Source organism: Anomaloglossus baeobatrachus, chromosome 3 (assembly GCF_048569485.1).
Source record: "Anomaloglossus baeobatrachus isolate aAnoBae1 chromosome 3, aAnoBae1.hap1, whole genome shotgun sequence".
NCBI lineage: Eukaryota > Metazoa > Chordata > Amphibia > Anura > Aromobatidae > Anomaloglossus > Anomaloglossus baeobatrachus.
This window is the reverse complement of record NC_134355.1, coordinates 7,127,250-7,151,214: the sequence shown is the minus strand read 5'-3', so window position 1 is coordinate 7,151,214 and position 23,965 is coordinate 7,127,250. Positions and strand designations below refer to the sequence as shown.

Genomic DNA, 23,965 nt, shown 5'->3' with positions numbered 1-23,965 from the left:
AGCTGCAGGGGAGACTGTGTCGGGCACTGCGGGGGAGACTGTGGAGGGCACTGAGAGGGCACTGCGGGGGAGACTGTGGAGGGCACTGAGAGGGCACTGCGGGGGAGACTGTGGAGGGCACTGAGAGGGCACTGCGGGGGAGACTGTGGAGGGAACTGAGAGGGCACTGCAGGGGAGACTGTGGAGGGCACTGAGAGAGAACTGCAGGGGAGACTGTGGCGGGCACTGCAGGTGAGACTGTGGAGGGCACTGAGAGGGCACTGCAGGGGAGACTGTGGAGGGCACTGAGATGGCACTGTAGGGGAGCCTGTGGAGGGCACTGAAGGGGAGACAGTGGAGGGCACTGCAAGGGAGACTGTGGAGGGCACTGCAGGGGAGACTGTGGAGGGCACTGAGAGGGCACTGCAGGGGAGACTGTGGAGGGCACTGAGAGGGCACTGCAGGGGAGACTATGGAGGGCACTGAGAGGGCACTGCAGGGGAGACTGTGGAGGGCACTGAGAGGGCACTGCGGGGGAGACTGTGGAGGGCACTGAGAGGGCACTGCGGGGGAGACTGTGGAGGGCACTGAGAGGGCATTGCAGGGGAGACTGTGGAGGGCACTGAGAGGGGACTGCGGGGGAGACTGTGGAGGGCACTGAGAGGGCATTGCAGGGGAGACTGTGGAGGGCACTGAGAGGGCACTGCGAGGGAGACTGTGGAGGGCACTGAGAGGGCACTGCGGGGGAGACTGTGGAGGGCACTGAGAGGGCACTGCAGGGGAGACTGTGGAGGGCACTGAGAGGGCACTGCAGGGGAGACTGTGGAGGGCACTGAGAGGGCACTGCGGGGGAGACTGTGGAGGGCACTGAGAGGGCACTGCAGAGGAGACTGTGGAGGGCACTGAGAGGGCATTGCAGGGGAGACTGTGGAGGGCACTGCAGGGGAGACTGTGGAGGGCACTGAGAGGGCACTGCAGGGGAGACTGTGGAGGGCACTGAGAGGGCACTGCGGGGGAGACTGTGGAGGGCACTGAGAGGGCACTGCAGAGGAGACTGTGGAGGGCACTGAGAGGGCATTGCAGGGGAGACTGTGGAGGGCACTGTAGGGGAGACTGTGGAGGGCAACGCAGGGGAGACTGTAAAGGGCACTGAAACAGTACTGTGGGGGAGACTGTGGAGGGCACTGAAACAGCACTGTGGGGAGACTGTGGAGGGCAGTGCAGGGGAGACTGTGGAGGGCACTGCGGGGGAGACTGTGGAGGGCACTGAGGGGGCACTGCAGGGGAGACTGTGGAGGGCACTGAGAGAGAACTGCAGGGGAGACTGTGTAGGGCACTGCGGGGGAGACTGTGGAGGGCACTGAGAGGGCACTGCGGGGGAGACTGTGGAGGGCACTGAGAGGGCACTGCAGGGGAGACTGTGGAGGGCACTGAGAGGGAACTGCAGGGGAGACTGTGGCGGGCACTGCGGGGGAGACTGTGGAGGGCACTGAGAGGGAACTGCGGGGGAGACTGTGGAGGGCACTGAGAGGGCACTGCGGGGGAGACTGTGGAGGGCACTGAGAGGGCACTGCGGGGGAGACTGTGGAGGGCACTGAGAGGGCATTGCAGGGGAGACTGTGGATGGCACTGAGAGGGCACTGCAGGGGAGACTGTGGAGGGCACTGAGAGAGAACTGCAGGGGAGACTGTGGCGGGCACTGAGAGGGCACTGCAGGGGAGACTGTGGAGGGCACTGAGAGGGCACTGCAGGGGAGACTGTGGATGGCACTGAGAGGGCACTGCAGGGGAGACTGTGGAGGGCACTGAGATGGCAATGCAGGGGAGCCTGTGGAGGGCACCGCAGGGGAGACAGTGGAGGGCACTGCAAGGGAGACTGTGGAGGGCACTGCAGGGGAGACTGTGGAGGGCACTGCAGGGGAGACTGTGGAGGGCACTGCAGGGGAGACTGTGGAGGGCACAGAGATGGCACTGCAGGGGAGCCTGTGGAGGGCACTGCAGGGGAGACAGTGGAGGGCACTGCAAGGGAGACTGTGGAGGGCACTGCAGGGGAGACTGTGGAGGGCACTGAAACGGCACTGTGGGGGAGACTGTGGAGGTCACTGTAGGGGAGACTGTAAAGGGCACTGAGAGTGCACTGAGGGGGACACTGTGGAGGGCACTGAGAGGGCACTGCGGGGGAAGACTGTGGAGGGCACTCACAGGACACTGCAGGCGAGACTGTGGAGGGCACTGAGATGGCAATGCAGGGGAGACTGTGGAGGGCACTGCAGGGGAGACAGTGGAGGGCACTGCACGGGCGACTGTGGAGGGCACTGAGAGGGCACTGCAGGGGAGACTGTGGAGGGCACAGAGAGGGCACTGCGGGGGAGACTGTGGAGGACACTGCAGGGGAGACTGTAGAGGGCACTGAAACATCACTGTGGGGAGACTGTGGAGGGCAGTGCAGGGGAGACTGTGGAGGGCACTAAGAGGGCACTGCGGGGGAGACTGTGGAGGGCACTGAGAGGGCACTGCTGGGGAGACTGTGGAGGGCACTGAGATGGCACTGCAGGGGAGCCTGTGGAGGGCACTGCAGGGGAGACAGTGGAGGGCACTGCAAGGGAGACTGTGGAGTGTACTGCAGGGGAGACTGTGGAGGGCACTGAGAGGGCACTGCAGGGGAGACTGTGGAGGGCACAGAGATGTCACTGCAGGGGAGCCTGTGGAGGGCACTGCAGGGGAGACAGTGGAGGGCACTGCAAGGGAGACTGTGGGGGGCACTGCAGGGGAGACTGTGGAGGGCACTGAAACGGCACTGTGGGGGAGACTGTGGAGGTCACTGTAGGGGAGACTGTAAAGGGCACTGAGAGTGCACTGAGGGGGACACTGTGGAGGGCACTGAGAGGGCACTGCGAGGGAGACTGTGGAGGGCACTGAGAGGGCACTGCAGGGGAGACTGTGGAGGGCACTGAGAGGGCACTGCAGGGGAGACTGTGGAGGGCACTGAGATGGCACTGTAGGGGAGCCTGTGGAGGGCACTGAAGGGGAGACAGTGGAGGGCACTGCAGGGGAGACTGTGGAGGGCACTGAAACAGTACTGTGGGGGAGACTGTGGAGGGCACTGAAACAGTACTGTGGGGGAGATTGTGGAGGGCAGTGCAGGGGAGACTGTGAAGGGCACTGAGAGGGCATTGCAGGGGAGAGTGTGGAGGGCACTGAGAGGGCACTGCGGGGGAGACTGTGGAGGGCACTGAGAGGGAGACTGTGGAGGGCACTGAGAGGGCACTGTGGGGGAGACTGTGGAGGGCACTGAGAGGGCACTGCGGGGGAGACTGGAGGGAACTGAGAGGGCACTGCAGGGGAGACTGTGGAGGGCACTGAGAGGGAACTGCAGGGGAGACTGTGGCGGGCACTGCAGGGGAGACTGTGGAGTGCACTGAGAGGGCACTGCAGGGGAGACTGTGGAGGGCACTGCAGGGGAGACTGTGGAGGGCACTGAGAGGGCACTGCAGGGGAGACTGTGGAGGGCACTGAGATGGCACTGCAGGGGGAGACTGTGGAGGGCACTCACAGGACACTGCAGGCGAGACTGTGGAGGGCATTGCAGGGGAGACTGTGGAGGGCACTGCAGGAGAGACTGTGGAGGGCACTGAGAGGTCATTGCAGGGGAGACTGTGGAGGGCAGTGCAGGGGAGACTGTGGAGGGCACTGCGGGGGAGACTGTGGAGGGCAGTACAGGGGAGACTGTGAAGGGCACTGAGAGGGTATTGCAGGGGATACTGTGGAGGACACTGCAGGGGAGACTGTGGAGGGCACTGAAACAGCACTGTGGGGAGACTGTGGAGGGCAGTGCAGGGGAGAATGTGGAGGGCACTGCGGGGGAGACTGTGGAGGGCACTGAGAGGGCACTGCAGGGTAGACTGTGGAGGCCACTGAGAGGGCACTGCAGGGGAGACTGTGGAGGGCACTGAGAGGGCACTGCGGGGGAGACTGTGGAGGGCACTGAGAGGGCACTGCTGGGGGACTGTGGAGGGCACTGAGAGGGCACTGCGCGGGAGACTGTGGAGGGCACTGAGAGGGCACTGCGGGGGAGACTGTGGAGGGCACTGAGAGGGCACTGCAGGGGAGACTGTGGAGGGCACTGAGAGGGCACTGCGGGGGAGACTGTGGAGGGCACTGAGAGGGCATTGCAGGGGAGACTGTGGAGGGCACTGAGAGGGCACTGCGAGGGAGACTGTGGAGGGCACTGAGAGGGCACTGCGGTGGAGACTGTGGAGGGCACTGAGAGGGCACTGCAAGGGAGACTGTAGAGGGCACTGCAGGGGAGACTGTGGAGGGCACGGAGAGGGCACTGCGGGGGAGACTGTGGAGGGCACTTAGAGGGCACTGCAGAGGAGACTGTGGAGGGCACTGAGAGGGCATTGCAGGGGAGACTGTGGAGGGCACTGTAGGGGAGACTGTGGAGGGCACCACAGGGGAGACTGTGGAGGGCACTGAAACAGTACTGTGGGGGAGACTGTGGAGGGCAGTGCAGGGGAGACTGTGGAGGGCACTAAAACAGCATTGTGGGGGAGATTGTGGAGGGCAGTGCAGGGGGGACTGTGAAGGGCACTGAGAGGGCATTGCAGGGGAGACTGTGGAGGACACTGCAGGGGAGACTGTGGAGGGCACTGAAACAGCACTGTGGGGAGACTGTGGAGGGCAGTGCAGGGGAGACTGAGGAGGGCACTGCGGGGGAGACTGTGGAGGGCACTGAGAGGGCACTGCGGGGGAGACTGTGGAGGGCACTGAGAGGGCACTGCGGGGGAGACTGTGGAGGGCACTGAGAGGGCACTGCAGGGGAGACTGTGGAGGGCACTGAGAGGGAGCTGCAGGGGAGACTGTGTCGGGCACTGCGGGGGAGACTGTGGAGGGCACTGAGAGGGCACTGCGGGGGAGACTGTGGAGGGCACTGAGAGGGCACTGCGGGGGAGACTGTGGAGGGCACTGAGAGGGCACTGCGGGGGAGACTGTGGAGGGAACTGAGAGGGCACTGCAGGGGAGACTGTGGAGGGCACTGAGAGAGAACTGCAGGGGAGACTGTGGCGGGCACTGCAGGTGAGACTGTGGAGGGCACTGAGAGGGCACTGCAGGGGAGACTGTGGAGGGCACTGAGATGGCACTGTAGGGGAGCCTGTGGAGGGCACTGAAGGGGAGACAGTGGAGGGCACTGCAAGGGAGACTGTGGAGGGCACTGCAGGGGAGACTGTGGAGGGCACTGAGAGGGCACTGCAGGGGAGACTGTGGAGGGCACTGCAGGGGAGACTATGGAGGGCACTGAGAGGGCACTGCAGGGGAGACTGTGGAGGGCACTGAGAGGGCACTGCGGGGGAGACTGTGGAGGGCACTGAGAGGGCACTGCGGGGGAGACTGTGGAGGGCACTGAGAGGGCATTGCAGGGGAGACTGTGGAGGGCACTGAGAGGGGACTGCGGGGGAGACTGTGGAGGGCACTGAGAGGGCATTGCAGGGGAGACTGTGGAGGGCACTGAGAGGGCACTGCGAGGGAGACTGTGGAGGGCACTGAGAGGGCACTGCAGGGGAGACTGTGGAGGGCACTGAGAGGGCACTGCAGGGGAGACTGTGGAGGGCACTGAGAGGGCACTGCGGGGGAGACTGTGGAGGGCACTGAGAGGGCACTGCAGAGGAGACTGTGGAGGGCACTGAGAGGGCATTGCAGGGGAGACTGTGGAGGGCACTGCAGGGGAGACTGTGGAGGGCACTGAGAGGGCACTGCAGGGGACACTGTGGAGGGCACTGAGAGAGCACTGCGGGGGAGACTGTGGAGGGCACTGAGAGGGCACTGCAGAGGAGACTGTGGAGGGCACTGAGAGGGCATTGCAGGGGAGACTGTGGAGGGCACTGTAGGGGAGACTGTGGAGGGCACCGCAGGGGAGACTGTAAAGGGCACTGAAACAGTACTGTGGGGGAGACTGTGGAGGGCACTGAAACAGCACTGTGGGGAGACTGTGGAGGGCAGTGCAGGGGAGACTGTGGAAGGCACTGCGGGGGAGACTGTGGAGGGCACTGAGGGGGCACTGCGGGGGAGACTGTGGAGGGCACTGAGAGGGCACTGCAGGGGAGACTGTGGAGAGCACTGAGAGGGCACTGCGGGAAAGACTGTGGAGGGCACTGAGAGGGCACTGCGGGGGAGACTGTGGAGAGCACTGAGAGGGCACTGCAGGGGAGACTGTGGAGGGCACTGAGAGAGAACTGCAGGGGAGACTGTGTAGGGCACTGCGGGGGAGACTGTGGAGGGCACTGAGAGGGCACTGCGGGGGAGACTGTGGAGGGCACTGAGAGGGCACTGCAGGGGAGACTGTGGAGGGCACTGAGAGGGAACTGCAGGGGAGACTGTGGCGGGCACTGCGGGGGAGACTGTGGAGGGCACTGAGAGGGAACTGCGGGGGAGACTGTGGAGGGCACTGAGAGGGCACTGCGGGGGAGACTGTGGAGGGCACTGAGAGGGCACTGCGGGGGAGACTGTGGAGGGCACTGAGAGGGCATTGCAGGGGAGACTGTGGATGGCACTGAGAGGGCACTGCAGGGGAGACTGTGGAGGGCACTGAGAGAGAACTGCAGGGGAGACTGTGGCGGGCACTGAGAGGGCACTGCAGGGGAGACTGTGGAGGGCACTGAGAGGGCACTGCAGGGGAGACTGTGGATGGCACTGAGAGGGCACTGCAGGGAAGACTGTGGAGGGCACTGAGATGGCAATGCAGGGGAGCCTGTGGAGGGCACCGCAGGGGAGACAGTGGAGGGCACTGCAAGGGAGACTGTGGAGGGCACTGCAGGGGAGACTGTGGAGGGCACTGCAGGGGAGACTGTGGAGGGCACTGCAGGGGAGACTGTGGAGGGCACAGAGATGGCACTGCAGGGGAGCCTGTGGAGGGCACTGCAGGGGAGACAGTGGAGGGCACTGCAAGGGAGACTGTGGAGGGCACTGCAGGGGAGACTGTGGAGGGCACTGAAACGGCACTGTGGGGGAGACTGTGGAGGTCACTGTAGGGGAGACTGTAAAGGGCACTGAGAGTGCACTGAGGGGGACACTGTGGAGGGCACTGAGAGGGCACTGCGGGGGAAGACTGTGGAGGGCACTCACAGGACACTGCAGGCGAGACTGTGGAGGGCACTGAGATGGCAATGCAGGGGAGACTGTGGAGGGCACTGCAGGGGAGACAGTGGAGGGCACTGCACGGGCGACTGTGGAGGGCACTGAGAGGGCACTGCAGGGGAGACTGTGGAGGGCACAGAGAGGGCACTGCGGGGGAGACTGTGGAGGACACTGCAGGGGAGACTGTGGAGGGCACTGAAACAGCACTGTGGGGAGACTGTGGAGGGCAGTGCAGGGGAGACTGTGGAGGGCACTGCAGGGGCGACTGTGGAGGGCACTGAGAGGGCACTGCGGGGGAGACTGTGGAGGGCACTAAGAGGGCACTGCGGGGGAGACTGTGGAGGGCACTGAGAGGGCACTGCTGGGGAGACTGTGGAGGGCACTGAGATGGCACTGCAGGGGAGCCTGTGGAGGGCACTGCAGGGGAGACAGTGGAGGGCACTGCAAGGGAGACTGTGGAGTGTACTGCAGGGGAGACTGTGGAGGGCACTGAGAGGGCACTGCAGGGGAGACTGTGGAGGGCACAGAGATGTCACTGCAGGGGAGCCTGTGGAGGGCACTGCAGGGGAGACAGTGGAGGGCACTGCAAGGGAGACTGTGGGGGGCACTGCAGGGGAGACTGTGGAGGGCACTGAAACGGCACTGTGGGGGAGACTGTGGAGGTCACTGTAGGGGAGACTGTAAAGGGCACTGAGAGTGCACTGAGGGGGACACTGTGGAGGGCACTGAGAGGGCACTGCGAGGGAGACTGTGGAGGGCACTGAGAGGGCACTGCAGGGGAGACTGTGGAGGGCACTGAGAGGGCACTGCAGGGGAGACTGTGGAGGGCACTGAGATGGCACTATAGGGGAGCCTGTGGAGGACACTGAAGGGGAGACAGTGGAGGGCACTGCAGGGGAGACTGTGGAGGGCACTGAAACAGTACTGTGGGGGAGACTGTGGAGGGCACTGAAACAGTACTGTGGGGGAGATTGTGGAGGGCAGTGCAGGGGAGACTGTGAAGGGCACTGAGAGGGCATTGCAGGGGAGAGTGTGGAGGGCACTGAGAGGGCACTGCGGGGGAGACTGTGGAGGGCACTGAGAGGGAGACTGTGGAGGGCACTGAGAGGGCACTGTGGGGGAGACTGTGGAGGGCACTGAGAGGGCACTGCGGGGGAGACTGGAGGGAACTGAGAGGGCACTGCAGGGGAGACTGTGGAGGGCACTGAGAGGGAACTGCAGGGGAGACTGTGGCGGGCACTGCAGGGGAGACTGTGGAGTGCACTGAGAGGGCACTGCAGGGGAGACTGTGGAGGGCACTGCAGGGGAGACTGTGGAGGGCACTGAGAGGGCACTGCAGGGGAGACTGTGGAGGGCACTGAGATGGCACTGCAGGGGGAGACTGTGGAGGGCACTCATAGGACACTGCAGGCGAGACTGTGGAGGGCATTGCAGGGGAGACTGTGGAGGGCACTGCAGGAGAGACTGTGGAGGGCACTGAGAGGGCATTGCAGGGGAGACTGTGGAGGACACTGCAGGGGAGACTGTGGAGGGCACTGAAACAGCACTGTGGGGAGACTGTGGAGGGCAGTGCAGGGGAGACTGTGGAGGGCAGTGCAGGGGAGACTGTGGAGGGCACTGCGGGGGAGACTGTGGAGGGCAGTGCAGGGGAGACTGTGAAGGGCACTGAGAGGGTATTGCAGGGGAGACTGTGGAGGACACTGCAGGGGAGACTGTGGAGGGCACTGCAAGGGAGACTGTGGAGGGCACTGCAGGGGAGACTGTGAAGGGCACTGAAACGGCACTGTGGGGGAGACTGTGGAGGTCACTGCAGGGGAGACAGTGGAGGGCACTGCAAGGGAGACTGTGGAGGGCACTGCAGGGGAGACTGTGAAGGGCACTGAAACGGCACTGTGGGGGGAGACTGTGGAGGTCACTGCAGGGGAGACTGTGGAGGGTACTGTAGGGGAGACTGTAAAGGGCACTGAGAGGGCACTGCAGGGGAGACTGTGGAGGGCACTGAGAGGGCACTGCGGGGGGAGACTGTGGAGGGCACTCACAGGACACTGCAGGCGAGACTGTGGAGGGCATTGCAGGGGAGACTGTGGAGGGCACTGCAGGGGAGACTGTGGAGGGCACTGCAGGAGAGACTGTGGAGGGCACTGAGAGGGCATTGCAGGGGAGACTGTGGAGGACACTGCAGGGGAGACTGTGGAGGGCACTGAAACAGCACTGTGGGGAGACTGTGGAGGGCAGTGCAGGGGAGACTGTGGAGGGCACTGCGGGGGAGACTGTGGAGGGCAGTACAGGGGAGACTGTGAAGGGCACTGAGAGGGTATTGCAGGGGATACTGTGGAGGACACTGCAGGGGAGACTGTGGAGGGCACTGAAACAGCACTGTGGGGAGACTGTGGAGGGCAGTGCAGGGGAGAATGTGGAGGGCACTGCGGGGGAGACTGTGGAGGGCACTGAGAGGGCACTGCAGGGTAGACTGTGGAGGCCACTGAGAGGGCACTGCAGGGGAGACTGTGGAGGGCACTGAGAGGGCACTGCGGGGGAGACTGTGGAGGGCACTGAGAGGGCACTGCTGGGGGACTGTGGAGGGCACTGAGAGGGCACTGCGCGGGAGACTGTGGAGGGCACTGAGAGGGCACTGCGGGGGAGACTGTGGAGGGCGCTGAGAGGGCACTGCAGGGGAGACTGTGGAGGGCACTGAGAGGGCACTGCAGGGGAGACTGTGGAGGGCACTGAAACAGTACTGTGGGGGAGACTGTGGAGGGCAGTGCAGGGGAGACTGTGGAGGGCACTGCAGGAGAGACTGTGGAGGGCACTGAGAGGGCACTGCAGGGGAGACTGTGAAGGGCACTGAGAGGGCATTGCAGGGGAGACTGTGGAGGGCACTGCAGGGTAGACTGTGGAGGGCACTGAGAGGGCACTGCAGGGGAGACTGTGGAGGGCACTGAGAGGGCACTGCGAGGGAGACTGTGGAGGGCACTGAGAGGGCACTGCGGGGGAGACTGTGGAGGACACTGCAGGGGAGACTGGAGGGCACTGAAACAGCACTGTGGGGAGACTGTGGAGGGCACTGAGAGGGCACTGCGGGGGAGAATGTGGAGGGCACTGAGAGGGCACTGCGGGGGAGACTGTGGAGGGCACTGAGAGGGCACTGCAGGGGAGACTGTGGAGGGCACTGAGAGGGAACTGCAGGGGAGACTGTGGAGGGCACTGAGAGGGCACTGCGGGGGAGACTTTGGATGGCACTGAGAGGGCACTGCAGGGGAGACTGTGGAGGGCTCTGCAGGGGAGACAGTGGAGGGCACTGCAAGGGAGACTGTAGAGGTCAATGCAGGGGAGACTGTGGAGGGCACTGAGAGGGCACTGCGGGGGAGACTGTGGAGGGCACTGAGAGGGCTCTGCAGGGGAGACTGTGGAGGGCACTGAGAGGGAACTGCAGGGGAGACTGTGGAGGGCACTGAGAGGGCACTGCGGGGGAGACTGTGGATGGCACTGAGAGGGCACTGCGGGGGAGACTGTGGAGGGCACTGCAGGGGAGACTGTGGAGGGCACTGCAGGGGAGACAGTGGAGGGCACTGCAAGGGAGACTGTGGAGGGCAATGCAGGGGAGACTGTGGAGGGCACTGAGAGGGCACTGCGGGGGAGACTGTGGAGGGCACTGAGAGGGCACTGCGGGGGAGACTGTGGAGGGCACTGAGAGGGCACTGCGGGGGAGACTGTGGAGGGCACTGAGAGGGCACTGCGGGAGAGACTGTGGAGGGCACTGAGAGGGAACTGCAGGGGAGACTGTGGAGGGCACTGAGAGGGCACTGCAGGGGAGACTGTTGAGGGCACTGCAGGGGAGACTGTGGAGGGCACTGAGAGGGCACTGCAGGGGAGACTGTGGAGGGCACTGAGATGGCACTGCAAGGGAGACTGTGGAGGTCACTGCAGGGAAGACTGTGGAGGGCACTGCAGGGAAGACTGTGGAGGGCACTGCAGGGAAAATTGTGGAGGGCACAGCAGGGAAGACTGTGGAGGGCACTGCAGGGAAGACTGTGGAGGGCACTGTAGAGGAGACTGTGGAGGGCCCTGAGAGGGCACTGCGGGGGAGACTGTGGAGGGCACTGTAGGGGAGACTGTGAAGGTCGCAGAGAGGGCACTGCGGGGGAGACTGTGGAGGGCACTGCAGGGGAGACTGTAAAGGGCACTGCAGGGGAGACTGTGGAGGGCACTGCAGGGGAGACTGTGGAGGGTACTGCAGGGGAGACTGTGGAGGGCACTGCATTGAAGACTGTGGAGGGCACTGCAGGTGAGACTGTGGAGGGCACTGCAGGGGAGACAGTGGAGGGCACTACATGGGAGACTGTGGAGGACACTGCAGGGAGGGCATTGCAGAGGAGACTGTGGAGAGCACTGCATTGATGTCAAAGCAGGAGAGACTGTGGAGGGCACTGCAGGGGAGACTGTGGAGGGCACTGCATGGGAGACTGTGGAGGACACTGCAGGGAGCGCATTGCAGGGGAGACTGTGGAGAGCACTGCATAGATGGCAATGCAGGAAAGACTGTGGAGGGCACTGCGGGGGAGACTGTGGAGAGCTCTGCAGGGGAGATTGTGGAGGGCACTGCGGGGGAGACTGTGGAGGGTACTGTAGGGGAGACTGTGGAGGGTACTGTAGGGGAGACTGTGGAGGGCACTACAGGGGAGACTGTGGAGGGCACTGCAGGAGAGACTGTGGGGGGCACTGAGAGGGCATTGCAGGGGAGACTGTGAAGGGCACTGAGAGGGCACTGCGGGGGAGACTGTGGAGGGCACTGAGAGGGCACTGCGGGGGAGACTGTGGAGGGCACTGAGAGGGCACTGCGGGGGAGACTGTGGAGGCCACTGAGAGGGCATTGCAGGGGAGACTGTGGAGGGCACTGAGAGGGCACTGCGGGGGAGACTGTGGAGGGCACTGCAGGGGAGACAGTGGAGGGCACTACATGGGAGACTGTGGAGGGCACTGCAGGGGAGACAGTGGAGGGCACTACATGGGAGACTGTTGTGGACACTGCAGGGAGGGCATTGCAGGGGAGACTGTGGAGAGCATTGCAGGGGAGACTGTGGAGGACACTGCAGGGTGCGCATTGCAGGGGAGACTGTGGAGAGCACTGCATGGATGGCAATGCAGGAAAGACTGTGGAGAGCACTGCAGGGGAGATTGTGGAGAGTACTGTAGGGGAGACTGTGGACGGCACTGCAGGGAAGACTGTGGAGGGCACTGCAGGGGAGACTGTTGAGGGCACTGAGAGGACACTGCAGGGGAGACTGTGGAGGGCACTGCAGGGGAGACTGTGGAGGGCACTGCAGGGGAGACTGTGGATGGCACTGCAGGGAAGACTGTGGAGGGCACTGAGAGGGCACTGCGGGGGAGACTGTGTAGGGCACTGAGAGGGCACTGCGGGGGAGACTGTGGAGGGCACTGTAGGGGAGACTGTAAAGGACACTGCAGGGTAGACTGTGGAGGGCACTGCAGGGGAGACTGTAAAGGGCACTGCAGGGGAGACTGTGGAGGGCACTGCAGGGGAGACTGTGGAGGGCACTGTAGGGGAGACTGTGGAGGGCACTGCAGGGGGGAGACTGTGGAGGGCACTGCAGCCAAGATTGTGGAGGGCACTGCATGGAAGATTGTGGAGGACACTGCAGGGAGGGCATTGCAGGGGAGACTGTGGAGAGCACTGCATGGATGGCAATGCAGGAGAGACTGTGGAGGGCACTGCGGGGGACACTGTGGGGAGCACTGCACGGGAGACTGTGGAGGGTACTGTAAGGGAGACTGTGGAGGGCACTGAGAGGGCACTGCGGGGGAGACTGTAAAGGGCACTGATAGGGCACTGCGGGGGAGACTGTAAAGGGCACTGCAGGGGAGACTGTGGAGGTCACTGCAGGGGAGACTGTGGAGGGCACTGCAGGGAAGACTGTGGAGGGCACTGCATGGGAGACTGTGGAGGGCACTGTAGAGGAGCCTTTTGAGGGCACTGTAGGGGAGCCTGTGGAGGGCCCTGAGAGGGCACTGCGGGGGAGACTGTGGAGGGCACTGCAGGGGAGACTGTGGAGGACACTGCAGGGAGGGCATTGCAGGGGAGACTGTGGAGAGCACTGCATGGATGGCAATGCAGGAAAGACTGGAGGGCACTGCAGGGGAGACCGTGGAGAGCACTGCAGGGGAGATTGTGGAGGGCACTGCGGGGGAGACTGTGGAGGGTACTGTAGGGGAGACTGTGGAGGGTACTGTAGGGGAGACTGTGGAGAGCACTGCAGGGGAGATTGTGGAGGGCACTGCGGGGGAGACTGTGGAGGGTACTGTAGGGGAGACTGTGGAGGGCACTGCAGGGGAGACTGTGGAGGGCACTGCAGGGGACACTGTGGAGGGCACTGAGAGGGCACTGCGGGGGAGACTGTGGAGGGCACTGCAGGGAAGACTGTGGAGGGCACTGTAGGGGAGACTGTGGAGGGCACAGAGAGGGCACTGCGGGGGAGACTGTGGAGGGCACTGTAGGGGAGACTGTAAAGGACACTTCAGGGGAGACTGTGGAGGGCACTGCAGGGGAGACAGTGGAGGGCACTGAGAGGGCACTGCGGGGGAGACTGTGGAGGACACTGCAGGGGAGGCTCTAAAGGGCACTGCAGGGGAGACTGTGGAGGGCACTGAGAGGGCACTGCAGGGGAGACAGTGGAGGGCACTGAGAGGGCACTGCGGGGGAGACTGTGGAGGGCACTGAGAGGGCACTGCGGGGGAGACTGTGGAGGGCACTGAGAGGGCACTGCGGTGGAGACTGTGGAGGGCACTGCGGGGGAGACTGTGGAGGGCACTGAGAGGGCACTGCAGGGGAGACTGTGGAGGGAACTGAGAGGGAACTGCAGGGGAGACTGTGGCGGGCACTGAAGGGGAGACTGTGGAGGGCACTGAGAGGGCACTGCAGGGGAGACTGTGGAAGGCACTGCAGGGGAGACTGTGGAGGGTACTGAGAGGGCACTGCGGGGAGACTGTGGAGGGCACTGAGATGGCACTGCAGGGGAGACTGTGGAGGTCACTGCAGGGTAGACTGTGGAGGGCACTGCAGGGAAGACTGTGGAGGGCACTGCATGGGAGACTGTGGAGGGCACTGTAGGGGAGACTGTGGAGGGCCCTGAGAGGGCACTGCGGGGGAGACTGTGGAGGGCACTGCAGGGGAGACTGTAAAGGGCACTGCAGGGGAGACTGTGGAGGGCACTGCAGGGGAGACTGTGGAGGGTACTGCAGGGGAGACTGTGGAGGGCACTGCAGGGAAGACTGTGGAGGCCACTGCAGGGGAGACTGTGGAGGGCACTGAGAGAGCACTGCAGGAGAGACAGTGGAGGGCACTACATGGGAGACTGTGGAGGACACTGCAGGGAGGGCATTGCAGGGGAGACTGTGGAGAGCACTGCAGGGGAGACTGTGGAGGACACTGCAGGGAGCGCATTGCAGGGGAGACTGTGGAGAGCACTGCATAGATGGCAATGCAGGAAAGACTGTGGAGAGCACTGCAGGGGAGATTGTGGAGGGCACTGCGGGGGAGACTGTGGAGAGTACTGTAGGGGAGACTGTGGACGGCACTGCAGGGAAGACTGTGGAGGGCACTGCAGGGGAGACTGTGGATGGCACTGAGAGGGCACTGCAGGGGAGACTGTGGAGGGCACTGCAGGGGAGACTGTGGAGGGCACTGCAGGGGAGACTGTGGACGGCACTGCAGGGAAGACTGTGGAGGGCACTGCAGTGGAGACTGTGGAGGGCACTGAGAGGGCACTGCGGGGGAGACTGTGGAGGGCACTGTAGGGGAGACTGTAAAGGACACTGCAGGGTAGACTGTGGAGGGCACTGCAGGGGAGACAGTGGAAGCCACTTCAGGGGAGACTGTGGAGGGCTCTGCAGGGTAGACTATGGAGGGCACTGAGAGGGCACTGCGGGGGAGACTGTGGAGGACACTGCAGGGGAGACTGTAAAGGGCATTGCAGGGAAGACTGTGGAGGGCACTGCAGGGGAGACTGTGGAGGGCACTGCAGGGGAGACTGTGGAGGGCACTGTAGGGGAGACTGTGGAGGGCACTGCAGGGGGGAGACTGTGGAGGGCACTGCAGCCAAGATTGTGGAGGGCACTGCATGGAAGAATGTGGAGGACACTGCAGGGAGGGCATTGCAGGGGAGACTGTGGAGAGCACTGCATGGATGGCAATGCAGGAGAGACTGTGGAGGGCACTGCGGGGGACACTGTGGGGAGCACTGCAGGGGAGACTGTGGAGGGTAGTGTAAGGGAGACTGTGGAGGGCACTGAGAGGGCACTGCGGGGGAGACTGTAAAGGGCACTGATAGGGCACTGCGGGGGTGACTGTAAAGGGCACTGCAGGGGAGACTGTGGAGGTCACTGCAGGGGAGACTGTGGAGGTCACTGCAGGGGAGACTGTGGAGGGCACTGCAGGGAAGACTGTGGAGGGCACTGCATGGGAGACTGTGGAGGGCACTGTAGAGGAGCCTTTTGAGGGCACTGTAAAGGAGCCTGTGGAGGGCCCTGAGAGGGCACTGCGGGGGAGACTGTGGAGGGCACTGCAGGGGAGACTGTGGAGGACACTGCAGGGAGGGCATTGCAGGGGAGACTGTGGAGAGCACTGCATGGATGGCAATGCAGGAAAGACTGGAGGCCACTGCGGGGGAGACTGTGGAGAGCACTGCAGGGGAGATTGTGGAGGGCACTGCGGGGGAGACTGTGGAGGGTACTGTAGGGGAGACTGTGGAGGGTACTCTAGGGGAGACTGTGGAGAGCACTGCAGGGGAGATTGTGGAGGGCACTGCGGGGGAGACTGTGGAGGGCACTGCAGGGGAGACTGTGGAGGGTACTGTAGGGGAGACTGGAGGGCACTGCAGGGGAGACTGTGGAGGGTACTGCAGGGAGACTGTGGAAGGCACTGCAGGGGAGACTGTGGAGGGCACTGCAGGGGACACTGTGGAGGGCACTGAGAGGGCACTGCGGGGGAGACTGTGGAGGGCACTGCAGGGAAGACTGTGGAGGGCACTGTAGGGGAGAATGTGGAGGGCACTGTAGGGGAGACTGTGGAGGGCACTGTAGGGGAGACTGTGGAGGGCACAGAGAGGGCACTGCGGGGGAGACTGTGGAGGGCACTGTAGGGGAGACTGTAAAGGACACTGCAGGGGAGACTGTGGAGGGCACTGCAGGGGAGACAGTGGAGGGCACTGAGAGGGCACTGCGGGGGAGACTGTGGAGGACACTGCAGGGGAGGCTCTAAAGGGCACTGCAGGGGAGACTGGAGGGCACTGAGAGGGCACTGCAGGGGAGACAGTGGAGGGCACTGCAGGGGAGACAGTGGAGGGCACTGCAGGGGAGACAGTGGAGGGCACTGCAGGGGAGACTGTGGAGGGCACTGCAGGGGAGACTGTGGAGGGCACTGCAGGGGAGACTGTGGAGGGCACTGTAGAGGAGACTGTGGAGGGCACAGAGAGGGCACTGCGGAGGAGACTGTGGAGGGCACTGTAGGGGAGACTGTAAAGGACACTGCAGGGGAGACTGTGGAGGGCACTGCAGGGGAGACAGTGGAGGGCACTGAGAGGGCACTGCGGGGGAGACTGTGGAGGACACTGCAGGGGAGGCTCTAAAGGGCACTGCAGGGGAGACTGTGGAGGGCACTGAGAGGGCACTGCAGGGGAGACAGTGGAGGGCACTGCAGGGGAGACAGTGGAGGGCACTGCAGGGGAGACTGTGGAGGGCACTGCAGGGGAGACTGTGGAGGGCACTGCAGGGGAGACTGTGGAGGGCACTGCAGGGGAGACTGTGGAGGGCACTGCAGGGAAGACTGTGGAGGGCACTGCATGGGAGACTGTGGAGGGCACTGTAGAGGAGCCTTTTACGGGCACTGTAAAGGAGCCTGTGGAGGGCCCTGAGAGGGCACTGCGGGGGAGACTGTGGAGGGCACTGCAGGGGAGACTGTGGAGGACACTGCAGGGAGGGCGTTGCAGGGGAGACTGTGGAGAGCACTGCATGGATGGCAATGCAGGAAAGACTGGAGGCCACTGCGGGGGAGACTGTGGAGAGCACTGCAGGGGAGATTGTGGAGGGCACTGCGGGGGAGACTGTGGAGGGTACTGTAGGGGAGACTGTGGAGGGTACTCTAGGGGAGACTGTGGAGAGCACTGCAGGGGAGATTGTGGAGGGCACTGCGGGGGAGACTGTGGAGGGCACTGCAGGGGAGACTGTGGAGGGTACTGTAGGGGAGACTGTGGAGGGCACTGCAGGGGAGACTGTGGAGGGTACTGCAGGGAGACTGTGGAAGGCACTGCAGGGGAGACTGTGGAGGGCACTGCAGGGGACACTGTGGAGGGCACTGAGAGGGCACTGCGGGGGAGACTGTGGAGGGCACTGTAGGGAAGACTGTGGAGGGCACTGTAGGGGAGACTGTGGAGGGCACTGTAGGGGAGACTGTGGAGGGCACTGTAGGGGAGACTGTGGAGGGCACAGAGAGGGCACTGCGGGGGAGACTGTGGAGGGCACTGTAGGGGAGACTGTAAAGGACACTGCAGGGGAGACTGTGGAGGGCACTGCAGGGGAGACAGTGGAGGGCACTGAGAGGGCACTGCGGGGGAGACTGTGGAGGACACTGCAGGGGAGGCTCTAAAGGGCACTGCAGGGGAGACTGTGGAGGGCACTGAGAGGGCACTGCAGGGGAGACAGTGGAGGGCACTGCAGGGGAGACAGTGGAGGGCACTGCAGGGGAGACTGTGGAGGGCACAGAGAGGGCACTGCGGAGGAGACTGTGGAGGGCACTGTAGGGGAGACTGTAAAGGACACTGCAGGGGAGACTGTGGAGGGCACTGCAGGGGAGACAGTGGAGGGCACTGAGAGGGCACTGCGGGGGAGACTGTGGAGGACACTGCAGGGGAGGCTCTAAAGGGCACTGCAGGGGAGACTGTGGAGGGCACTGAGAGGGCACTGCAGGGGAGACAGTGGAGAGCACTGCAGGGGAGACAGTGGAGGGCACTGCAGGGGAGACTGTGGAGGGCACTGCAGGGGAGACTGTGGAGGGCACTGCAGGGGAGACTGTGGAGGGCACTGCAGTGGAGACTGTGGAGGGCACTGAAGGGGAGACTGTGGAAGGCACTGCAGGGGAGACTGTGGAGGGCACTGCAGGGGAGACTGTGGAGGGCACTGAAGGGGAGACTGTGGAGGGCACTGCAGTCAAGATTGTGGAGGGCACTGCATGGGAGATTGTGGAGGACACTGTGGGGGAGACTGTGGAGGGCACTGCGGGGGAGACTTTGGGGAGCACTGCAGGGGAGACTCTGGAGGGTACTGTAAGGGAGACTGTGGAGGGCACTGAGAGGGCACTGCGGGGGAGACTGTAAAGGGCACTGAGAGGGCACTGCGGGGGAGACTGTAAAGGGCACTACAAGGGAGACTGTGGAGGTCACTGCAGGGGAGACTGTGGAGGTCACTACAGGGGAGACAGTGGAGGGCACTGCATGGGAGACTGGAGGGCACTGCAGGGGAGACAGTGGAGGGCACTGCATGGGAGACTGTGGAGGGCACTGCAGGGGAGACAGTGGAGGGCACTGCAGGGGAGACTGTGGAGGGCACTGCGGGGGAGACTGTAAAGGGCACTGCAGGGGAGACTGTGGAGGTCACTGCAGGGGAGACAGTGGAGGGCACTGCAGGGGAGACTGTGGAGGGCACTGCAGGGGAGACTGTGGAGGGCACTGCAGGGGAGACTGTGGAGGGCACTGCAGGGGAGACTGTGGAGGGCACTGCAGGGAAGACTGTGGAGGGCACTGCATGGGAGACTGTGGAGGGCACAGTAGAGGAGCCTTTTGAGGGCACTGTAAAGGAGCCTGTGGAGGGCCCTGAGAGGGCACTGCGGGGGAGACTGTGGAGGGCACTGCAGGGGAGACTGTGGAGGACACTGCAGGGAGGGCATTGCAGGGGAGACTGTGGAGAAGAGCACTGCATGGATGGCAATGCAGGAAAGACTGGAGGCCACTGCGGGGGAGACTGTGGAGAGCACTGAAGGGGAGATTGTGGAGGGCACTGCGGGGGAGACTGTGGAGGGTACTGTAGGGGAGACTGTGGAGGGTACTCTAGGGGAGACTGTGGAGAGCACTGCAGGGGAGATTGTGGAGGGCACTGCGGGGGAGACTGTGGAGGGCACTGCAGGGGAGACTGTGGAGGGTACTGTAGGGGAGACTGTGGAGGGCACTGCAGGGGAGACTGTGGAGGGTACTGCAGGGAGACTGTGGAAGGCACTGCAGGGGAGACTGGAGGGCACTGCAGGGGACACTGTGGAGGGCACTGAGAGGGCACTGCGGGGGAGACTGTGAAGGGCACTGTAGGGAAGACTGTGGAGGGCACTGTAGGGGAGACTGTGGAGGGCACTGTAGGGGAGACTGTGGAGGGCACTGTAGGGGAGACTGTGGAGGGCACAGAGAGGGCACTGCGGGGGAGACTGTGGAGGGCACTGTAGGGGAGACTGTAAAGGACACTGCAGGGGAGACTGTGGAGGGCACTGCAGGGGAGACAGTGGAGGGCACTGAGAGGGCACTGCGGGGGAGACTGTGGAGGACACTGCAGGGGAGGCTCTAAAGGGCACTGCAGGGGAGACTGTGGAGGGCACTGAGAGGGCACTGCAGGGGAGACAGTGGAGGGCACTGCAGGGGAGACAGTGGAGGGCACTGCAGGGGAGACAGTGGAGGGCACTGCAGGGGAGACTGTGGAGGGCACTGCAGGGGAGACTGTGGAGGGCACTGCAGGGGAGACTGTGGAGGGCACTGTAGAGGAGACTGTGGAGGGCACAGAGAGGGCACTGCGGAGGAGACTGTGGAGGGCACTGTAGGGGAGACTGTAAAGGACACTGCAGGGGAGACTGTGGAGGGCACTGCAGGGGAGACAGTGGAGGGCACTGAGAGGGCACTGCGGGGGAGACTGTGGAGGACACTGCAGGGGAGGCTCTAAAGGGCACTGCAGGGGAGACTGTGGAGGGCACTGAGAGGGCACTGCAGGGGAGACAGTGGAGGGCACTGCAGGGGAGACAGTGGAGGGCACTGTAGGGGAGACTGTGGAGGGCACTGCAGGGGAGACTGTGGAGGGCACTGCAGGGGAGACTGTGGAGGGCACTGCAGGGGAGACTGTGGAGGGCACTGCAGGGGAGACTGTGGAGGGCACTGCAGGGGAGACTGTGGAGGGCACTGAAGGGGAGACTGTGGAAGGCACTGCAGGGGAGACTGTGGAGGGCACTGCAGGGGAGACTGTGGAGGGCACTGAAGGGGAGACTGTGGAGGGCACTGCAGTCAAGATTGTGGAGGGCACTGCATGGGAGATTGTGGAGGACACTGCGGGGGAGACTGTGGAGGGCACTGCGGGGGAGACTTTGGGGAGCACTGCAGGGGAGACTCTGGAGGGTACTGTAAGGGAGACTGTGGAGGGCACTGAGAGGGCACTGCGGGGGAGACTGTAAAGGGCACTGAGAGGGCACTGCGGGGGGGACTGTAAAGGGCACTACAAGGGAGACTGTGGAGGTCACTGCAGGGGAGACTGTGGAGGTCACTACAGGGGAGACAGTGGAGGGCACTGCATGGGAGACTGGAGGGCACTGCAGGGGAGACAGTGGAGGGCACTGCATGGGAGACTGTGGAGGGCACTGCAGGGGAGACAGTGGAGGGCACTGCAGGGGAGACTGTGGAGGGCACTGCGGGGGAGACTGTAAAGGGCACTGCAGGGGAGACTGTGGAGGTCACTGCAGGGGAGACAGTGGAGGGCACTGCATGGGAGACTGGAGGGCACTGCAGGGGAGACAGTGGAGGGCACTGCATGGGAGACTGTGGAGGGCACTGCAGGGGAGACAGTGGAGGGCACTGCAGGGGAGACTGTGGAGGGCACTGCGGGGGAGACTGTAAAGGGCACTGCAGGGGAGACTGTGGAGGTCACTGCAGGGGAGACTGTGGAGGTCACTGCAGGGGAGACTGTGGAGGTCACTGCAGGGGAGACTGTGGAGGTCACTGCAGGGGAGACTGTGGAGGGCACTGAAGGGGAGACTGTGGAGGGCACTGAAGGGGAGACTGTGGAGGGCACTGCAGGGGAGACTGTGGAGGGCACTGCAGGGGAGACTGTGGAGGGCACTGCAGTCAAGATTGTGGAGGGCACTAAATGGGAGATTGTGGAGGACACTGCAGGGAGGGCATTGCAGGGGAGACTGTGGAGGGCACTGCGGGGGAGACTGTGGGGAGCACTGCAGGGGAGACTGTGGAGGGTACTGTAAGGGAGACTGTGGAGGGCACTGAGAGGGCACTGCGGGGGAGACTGTAAAGGGCACTGAGAGGGCACTGCGGGGGAGACTGTGGAGGGCTCTGCAGGGGAGAATGTTGAGGGCACTGCAGGGGAGACTGTGGAGGGCACTGAAGGGGAGACTGTGGAGGGCACTGCAGGGGAGACTGTGGAGGGCACTGCAAGGGAGACTGTGGAGGGCACTGCAAGGGAGACTGTGGAGGGCACTGCAGGGGAGACTGTGGAGGGCACTGCAGGGGAGACTGTGGAGGGCACTGAAGGGGAGACTGTGGAGGGCACTGCAGTCAAGATTGTGGAGGGCACTGCATGGGAGATTGTGGAGGACACTGCAGGGAGGGCATTGCAGGGGAGACTGTGGAGGGCACTGCGGGGGAGACTGTGGAGGGCACTGCGGGGGAGACTGTGGAGGGCACTGTAGGGGAGACTGTAAAGGACACTGCAGGGGAGACTGTGGAGGGCACTGCAGGGGAGACAGTGGAGGGCACTGAGAGGGCACTGCGGGGGAGACTGTGGAGGGCACTGCAGGGGAGACTGTGGAGGGCACTGCAGGGGAGACTGTGGAGGGCACTGCAGTGGAGACTGTGGAGGGCACTGCAGGGGAGACTGTGGAGGACACTGCAGGGGAGACTGTGGAGGGCACTGCAGGGGAGACTGTGGAGGGCACTGAAGGAGAGACTGTGGAGGGCACTGAAGGGGAGACTGTGGAGGGCACTGCAGGGGAGACTGTGGAGGGCACAGCAGGGGAGACTGTGGAGGGCACTGCAGGGGAGATTGTGGAGGGCACTGCAGGGGAGATTGTGGAGGGCACTGCAGGGGAGACTGTGGAGGGCACTGCAGGGGAGACTGTGGAGGGCACTGCAGGGGAGACTGTGGAGGGCACTGCAGGGGAGACTGTGGAGGGCACTGCAGGGGAGCCTGTGGAGGGCACTGCAGGGGAGACAGTGGAGGGCACAGCAGGGGAGACTGTGGAGGGCACAGCGGGGGAGACTGTGGAGGGCACAGCGGGGGAGACTGTGGAGGGCACTGCGGGGGAGACAGTGGAGGGCACTGCGGGGGAGACTGTGGAGGGCACTGCGGGGGAGACTGTGGAGGGCACTGCGGGGGAGACTGTGGAGGGCACTGCGGGGGAGACTGTGGAGGGCACTGCGGGGGAGACTGTGGAGGGCACTGCGGGGGAGACTGTGGAGGGCACTGCGGGGGAGACAGTGGAGGGCACTGCGGGGGAGACTGTGGAGGACACTGCGGGGGAGACTGTGGAGGGCACTGCGGGGGAGACTGTGGAGGGCACTGCGGGGGAGACAGTGGAGGGCATTGCGGGGGAGACTGTGGAGGACACTGCGGGGGAGACTGTGGAGGGCACTGCGGGGGAGACTGTGGAGGGCACTGCGGGGGAGACAGTGGAGGGCATTGCGGGGGAGACTGTGGAGGACACTGCGGGGGAGACTGTGGAGGGCACTGCGGGGGAGACTGTGGAGGGCACTGCGGGGGAGACTGTGGAGGGCACTGCGGGGGAGACAGTGGAGGGCATTGCGGGGGAGACTGTGGAGGGCACTGCAGGGGAGACAGGGGAGGGCACTGCAGGGGAGACTGTGGAGGGCACTATGACGCAGATCCTGGGGTCTCCCTGTGCGGACACATGGGACGCTATGTAACGTGCTGACTCCTATTTCAGGATCGGGGTGTATGTACCCACCGGCATTGCGGCGTTCCCCTGTGAGATGGCGCACGCGCCCCGGGTCTGGGCCAAGCAGAAGTTCTACAACATCGTGTCCTACAGCTACATGCCGCGTGGGGGGCACTTTCCCGCCTTCGAGGAACCAGAACTTCTCGCTCGCGACATCCAGAACTTTGTCTGTAAGGTGGAGAAGTTGTAAAGGAAGAAAGAAAGTGATCAGTTGCCGAAAAGTGAAGAGCGAGCGGTGACCGCATCCCCCCGTACGCAATGACCGGACCCCCATGCACTCTGGGACCTTCTGCATCCAGAGCCTCCTGGTTCCTGAATAGATAAATCACAATGAGGAATAAAGTGAGCGCTCCAATCTTGCACAGCAGTTTGTTCAGTGGTGTCATCTGTAGTGTCATGTGTAGTGTCATGTGTGGTGTCATGTGTAGTGTCATGTGTGGTGTCATGTGTGGTGTCATGTGTGCTGTCTTTTCATGTGTGGTGTCATGTGTGGTGTCATGTGTGGTGTCATGTGTGCTGTCATGTGTGCTGTCATTTCATGTGTGCTGTCATGTGTGGTGTCATGTGTAGTGTCATGTGTAGTGTCATGTGTGGTGTCATGTGTGGTGTCATGTGTGCTGTCATGTGTGCTGTCATGTGTGCTGTCATGTGTGCTGTCATGTGTGCTGTCATTTCATGTGTGGTGTCATGTGTGGTGTCATGTGTGGTGTCATGTGTGGTGTCATGTGTGCTGTCATTTCATGTGTGCTGTCATGTGTGGTGTCATGTGTAGTGTCATGTGTAGTGTCATGTGTGGTGTCATGTGTGGTGTCATGTGTGGTGTCATGTGTGCTGTCATGTGTGCTGTCATGTGTGC

General features: G+C 63.5%; 1 protein-coding gene across 1 annotated transcript in view; it reads left to right on the top strand.

The window, feature by feature from the left end:
• LOC142294854 (epoxide hydrolase 1-like) overlaps positions 1–23,470 on the top strand; it is a 41,262-nt gene extending 17,792 nt beyond the window's left edge. Inside the window, exon 9 of the mRNA XM_075337908.1 lies at positions 23,098–23,470. Coding sequence (XP_075194023.1) covers positions 23,098–23,299 — 202 coding nt within the window. The 3' untranslated portion in view covers positions 23,300–23,470. The remainder of the gene's footprint in view (positions 1–23,097) is intronic.
• Positions 23,471–23,965: the final 495 nt, after the last annotated feature.